The sequence below is a fragment of the Lutjanus erythropterus genome, chromosome 12 (genome assembly GCF_056507025.1).
Source record: "Lutjanus erythropterus isolate fLutEry1 chromosome 12, fLutEry1.hap2, whole genome shotgun sequence".
In the NCBI taxonomy this organism is placed as follows: Eukaryota; Metazoa; Chordata; class Actinopteri; order Lutjaniformes; family Lutjanidae; genus Lutjanus; species Lutjanus erythropterus.
This window is the reverse complement of record NC_139328.1, coordinates 1515751-1522180: the sequence shown is the minus strand read 5'-3', so window position 1 is coordinate 1522180 and position 6430 is coordinate 1515751. Positions and strand designations below refer to the sequence as shown.

The following is a 6430-nucleotide window of genomic DNA, read 5'->3' as shown; positions in this document are numbered from 1 at the left end:
ATAATTCAAAAACAATTTCTACTGTTACTAATTCAATACAGTAAATTCTACAGTTACAAATACAGCTACTGCTACAACAAATATTCAGAGTACTTTTACTGTCTCTGATAGAAAGCTGAGCTTCTCACAGGCTGAGACTTTTGTCTGTTCCTCAATCCAACAACTTTTTTATCTTGTGACAGATTTTCCTCAGTATCTTCTTTCCTCCTTCTGTTCAGTTTTCTCAGTTCAGTATCTTTGCTCTTGTTTGAATTTGTGTTTGGATTCATGTGTTTTATTTTCTTTTACATGTTTTATTTTGTCCTTTAAAGCTGCTTTTGATTTTCATATGATTCCTTCAGACTTTTTTTCTCTCATTCAGACACATTGAGGACACAAAATGTGTTGAGTGTGTTTATGTTGCAGTTTGTGTGAAGTTGAGAGACACTTTTGGTTTGAAATGTCTGGACTATGTTGTCCTCTGTGTGTCAGGACTCAACAAAACTTCTTCACAGACAAACTTGACCAAATGAATTCTGACTGTTTTTCCAGTGTTTTTTCAGTCTGTGTAATAAATCCTCTTTATTGACTCGATAAACAAAGTGTTGGTTGTAAAAAGCAACAAGTGAAAGAAAAATCTGCTCATTTCTCTGTGATGAAGCTGTTTTAATGAGAAAAGCTGACTGACAAATGCTCTTCTGCTCTGAACATGAACACTGAACTTTGTGGTGTTTCAGGAGAAAAACAGCCTCAGTTATCTTCTCAGATTAGTTTGACATTTTCTCCATCAGCTTTGTGTGAATGAAGACGAGAAGAAAAGACTTTGTTCGTGTTTGTTTATTCATGTAAAGCTTCGGTTTGTTCACATCCCATCAGTAAAGTCTGTTCAATGACTCATGTTCAATGAGTTCATGTACAGATTCACTTCATCCACACAAGCAGTTTGTTTGAGCAGAAGCTCAGCTATGTACAAGACAATAATCAATCACCTCCTTATTGATTATCATCAGGATCATTACAGTTTTATAACACCTCATAGTTCCTCATTTCTACGTCGATCTGAACAACAAACAAATGTAAATGTAATGACAGATTTCTTTAGAATTATACAAAGTGAGAACAAAATATGTGGGATAAATGAAGATCTGATGCTGCAGTGGAAGAGAAACAACAACATACAAACACATCAACACAAATATTCATCAGACATGTGGAGCACAGAGACATTTACATTTCCATACAGAGAAATATCAGTTCAGGTAAACAGAAGTCATCACAGGAAGGAGCACCGCCTAAACAAACTCAAACATTTACACAACAACAGATGACAAGATGTCAAAGTACCGCCCACAATGTTTGATTGACAGCTGATCTGTGTGCAGTGAAGAAATGTCACAACAATCAGCTCTCAGCAACAAACATGAAGACTAAATAAGTTGAAGGATTAAAACTCAGAATTTAATCAACTGTCCCTTAAATGACTTCTGACTATTTCAGTTTACAGAACTCAGCAGTGACTTCATGAAACCAGGAATAAACCCGGAGTCCAGCATAGAGAGGCTGAGTGAATGTGGTCTGGACTCTGTGGAGGAGAGTCATGGTTTCAGAGATGCTGTAGAAGGACAGAATACCTGCTCTGTGATCCAGGTACACTCCAACTCTGGAGGACTGAGGACCTGAGACGGGGGTTTGGACATTGTTGTACCAAATCTTATAAGTGTTTGTCTGACAATATAACGCCCAAGATTTGTCATTTTGTCCAAATCCACATTCATTTGACCTTCCTGCTCTGCTGATATTCTTGGATGCGACTGCTACATAAATTGTTCCTCTCCCTCTCCACTCCACCTCCCAGTAACAACGTCCAGTCAGACTCTCTCTACTCAGGACCTGACAATAATAAGTGAATCTGTCTGGGTGACTAAAATAAGACTGATGTTGACTCATTCTTGTTACTTTTCTGTTCCCCTCAGATAATAACAGCCGTGGGTGTGCTGTGTTTGGATCCAGTGTGATTTCACGTGAATATTTTAAGAACTCAGCTCTGGTCTTGGGTTCTGGTCGTGGCAGTAAAACATCCACTTCAGTCACTGTCAGTGAGACATTTGTCCATTTCTCACTCAGAACGTCCTGTAGTTTGTCTCTGAGCTCTGACACAGCAGCTGACACGTCTTCAAAGTACCTCAGAGGACGGATATTGATGCTGGATGAGTCTGTAGACTCACTGAGTGGTGACAGTGAGGGGTAGTTGTGTAGAAACTGGGTGTGATCCTCTGTGTGTGAGAGCTGCTCCAGCTCAGCGTCTTTCCTCTTCAGCTCAGTGATCTCCTGCTCCAGCTTCTCCTGAAGCTCTTTGACTCGACTCACTTCAGTTTCCTGCTGGGATCTGACCTGCTGCTTCATATCAGAGCGTCTTTTCTCCATGAGACGGATCAGCTCAGTGAAGATCTTCTCACTGTCCTCCACTGCTTTATCAGCAGAGCGATTGATAGCCTCCACCTCCTGTTGAAGCACCTTCACATCTTTCTGTCTGTGCTGGATTCTCTGCTGGATGTTTTGTCGACTCACCTCCAGCTCTCTCTGCCTCTCAGTCCTTTCTGCTGCTGCTGACACCGTGTCGTGGCCTTTATGTTCATTCTCAGGGCAGAGATAACAGATACACTGCTGATCAGTACGACAGAACATCTTCATCACCTCATCATGAAGAGAGCAGATGTTCTCCTGGAGCTTCTTGGAGGGCTCCACCAGCTTGTGTTTCTTTAATGGAGCTACATCATAATGAGGCTGCAGGTGTTTCTCACAGTAAGAGATCATACAGACCAGACAGGACTTGAGAGCTTTCAGTTTTCTCCCAGTGCAGAAATCACAGGCCACATCTTCAGGTCCAGCATAGCAGTGATCAGCAGGAGCAGCTTGGACTCCAGTCTTCTTCACTTCCTCCACTAAATCTGCTAATACAGTGTTTTTCTCCAGGACAGGCCTCGGTATAAAGGTCTGCCTACACTGAGGGCAGCTGTAGATGTGTTTCAGATCCTCTACATCCCAGTGGGTTTTAATACAGTTCATGCAGTAGCTGTGTCCACAGGAAGTGGTCACCGGATCCTTCAGTAGCTCCAGACAGATCGAACAGCAGAATTTTTCTTTCTCCAGCTGAACTCCTTTCTGCGCCATTTCACCTCTCAGTAACAATGGTCTGACTTTCACTTCCTCAAAACTGTTTGTGTATTTTGAGGGCAGGAAGAAGAGGGAGGGCTTATCAATTCATTCCAGGAAGAGGAGCAGCTCTGTGAATCTGCACTTTGTCTCTTCATTTACAACGAAGCCTCAGTTCAAACCTGATCCACATTTGAAAACATTTCAGCTTTTAGTTGTAAAATAATTCTGGGCTCCCAGACTTTGCTGACAGCTCCATATTTCTCAAACTCTTCCCTGATTCTCTTCAGTTTTCTTTTACTGGTTTATAAACAGCTGACTCACAGTAAGGAGTTATCAAACTAAACTGTCATAAAATACTTCAGTTGCTGTTTAATTACTTTGTCATGTCTTTGAAAGTGAAATAAAGGAGGACAAACTAAAGTCACAGTTCCAGTCAGTGAAAGTCATCAGTGAAACAACAACTAATAAAGGTAATAATTTCAGCTTTTCTTATTTGAAATGATGCAGTTGTTGACTGTGTGGAGATGGTGAGGTGTCAGAGATGAGGACACAGCTGCATCACAAGGTCCTATTTTCTCACCTTTGTTCTTTTCTTTGTAAACCAGTGGGTTTAAGACTCTCACTGTGTCTTCCTGCTGACGATGTGACACTGTTTGTCCGTCTGTGTGCAGGCGACTCTGCAGAAAATGGCTCACATTTAAATCATGTGGTTTCTCTGCAGCAGTGCTGTGAGCAGAGTGTGTTTTGTAAATGTGGCTGAAATAAAATAACTTCCTTTATCTAGCAACACAAACAGACACTTCACTTCCTTCCTCTTCAAGTGCAATCTAGTTCTAGACATCTAGACATTTCATAACTATTAGTACTGCTACTACTTTAATGCACAAAGCACTTTTACTAAAAAATTAAGTTCTAACAATGAATAACCCTTAAAAATTCTGAAATTCTGGCCAGTGTGTGTTAATGCAGATAAGAGAAAATGAATAATATGCACCCTGAATTGCAATTTGCACCAACATTTTCACACCTGTGTAAATAAATAGTTACTTTGACCAACAGATGGAAGCCTCTCCAAAGACTTTAAATCTAGATTCTGTGATTCTGATCTTGTGGTATCTGGATCAGAATGATCCTGGACTCATCAACAAGGTCTGTGACCCCCCATTGACACTGACTTTCCTACCCTCACCCCCTTACGTGTTAAATTTCAGTCATATGACTCTATTTTGCACATTAATATCCTCCTATACTGTGAACTTGCACATTTTGAGTCAAATTTCTTCGCACTCCTACATAAAACTGTACAGCTTCTTCATCTGTTTTAAAAACAGACACACTTGTTCATATTGTTTCTACTACTTTTGTGTGTTTTACTGTCTGTTGTCTAATTTTCTATTCATGCTGTTTTAACTGACAGTCCTTCCCTAATCTATATTTTCTTTTTAAATTTATTTTTTTGGGCTTTTATGCCTTTAAATTATAGGGCAGCTGAAGATATGACAGGAAAGATGGAGAGAGAGTGGAGGACTGACATGCAGCAAAGGACCACAGGCAGGAGTCAAACCCACAGCTGCTGCAGAGGACAAACACTCCACCAACTGAGCTACCAGGCCTCACATCTTTACTTATTTTCTCAATTCTATGTTTGTTGTTCTGCACCAACGTGCAACAGAAAATTCCTTGCATGTGAAAAACTACTTGGCAATATTAAACCGATTCTTATTCTGATTCTATGTGAAAATTCTCCTCATCTCAGCTTCATCAGTCATCTGTTTTGCAGCACTTCCAACACAAACAAGAGGAACAAACAGAAACGTTTGACAAAAGATCAGCTCTAAAAAGAACAAAGCATGTTGTTGTTGTTATCATTATTATTATTATTATTATTATTATTATTATTATTATTATTATTATTATTATCATTATTATTATTATTATTATTATTATTATTATTATTATTATTATTATTATTATGAGCTTAAATCATGTGGCCAGTCAGTTGAACAATGATGTGATGTCTTTGCCGATCAACGATCAACATCATTACATTAAAAATGTAAAGAAACAGGAGTTGATGAGTGAACTTTCAAGCTGCCTTTTTGAAAGTAGAAGAACGACCCCACCAAGTGGCGGGAGGTGGTACATACTGACATGTAAACAGAGCCGGTCCTGACCTCCTCGAGGTGCAAAACAAAAACATGCCTTTCTAACTGACCTGTGAGCCAAATAAACCATGAACCACACAGTCACACCTGACAGCCCAGAGCTTCCACTACAATCCTCCCTCCTTTAAACCAGTCTGTTCCACCTGTCGTTCTAAGAATAAGTAGATCTATATAGAACAAACTGAGAAACAGAAAAACCATATTTATTTATCTTAAGAAAAGTGAATATTAAAATGAACATAAATAAGAAATTTTAGAATATATAAAATGTAGAAAATACTAAAACATCACACTGAGCTTTGTCTCTGCTGCCTGGTAATTAGTCAGTTAATTGGTTTTAAATTCAATATTAAATCAATCATTGGTCATTGTCAATCCATACATTTCCATCTTGCATTAATCCAGAGTTGTAATCAGCGTTGGACTGTAACTGAGCACATTAACATCAAATTCTGTTCTTATTTTCAAAACTTTCAAAACTTCAAAAGATGGTTTCAAATATTTAGGGATTAAAATCACACCTGGAATTAAGAATATGATCCCAAGTAACTATGAGCCTATTGTAGTTCAGGTACATGACAGTTTGGATAGATGGACGACTCTCCCTTCTCACATTAATAACTGTCAGAATTGATATTATTAAAATGAATATTCTCACATCATTTTATATTTATTTCAATCAGTTCCTCTTAAACCCTGCCAATCTTTTTTTCTAGCATGAAGAAAACCTTTACAAACTTTATTTGGAATAAAAGACGAGCCAGACTTCACTTAACACTTCTGTACCTCCCATATGAGAGGGGCGGCCTCCAGTTACCCAACCTTTTATGGTATTTTAGGGCAATGCAGGTTAGATCGGCCTCTTTTTGGTTCTCTCTCCCCTCCAATCTACCAGGGGTCCAGATGAAGAATGACAGAATCCAAGGACTGAATCTTGATACATTTCTATACTCTGACTCTGTAAAAAAGCTTCAACACAACACTGTTAACATGTTTGTTAAGACCACAGTTGAAGCCTGGTGTGAATCACAAGATATGTGATATAAGGGCTGTTATATTATTCTCCCATTTGGGGCAACACATTTTTACACCAGGTAAATCAGATCCTGGATTCAGGCTCTGGACTAAAA

General features: G+C 39.0%; 1 protein-coding gene and 1 long non-coding RNA gene across 2 annotated transcripts; one reads left to right on the top strand and one right to left on the bottom strand.

Moving 5' to 3' along the window:
• Positions 1-653: 653 nt before the first annotated feature.
• LOC146317265 (tripartite motif-containing protein 16-like) lies at positions 654-3176 on the bottom strand. The gene has a single exon (XM_084731937.1). It carries the CDS (start codon positions 3148-3150, stop codon positions 1468-1470), a length of 1683 nt encoding a protein of 560 aa, XP_084588063.1. The 5' UTR covers positions 3151-3176; the 3' UTR covers positions 654-1467.
• Positions 3177-3294: 118 nt separating this feature from the next.
• Positions 3295-4922, top strand: LOC146317264 (uncharacterized). Its single transcript, XR_014771633.1, has 3 exons — positions 3295-3605; positions 4195-4284; positions 4619-4922. It is a non-coding gene; the product is annotated as an uncharacterized LOC146317264 (long non-coding RNA).
• Positions 4923-6430: the final 1508 nt, after the last annotated feature.

Excerpts from the sequence above, each read along its gene's own strand:
- LOC146317265 (XM_084731937.1), bottom strand. The coding sequence starts at position 3,150 with ATGGCGCAGAAAGGAGTTCAGCTGGAGAAAGAAAAATTCTGCTGTTCG.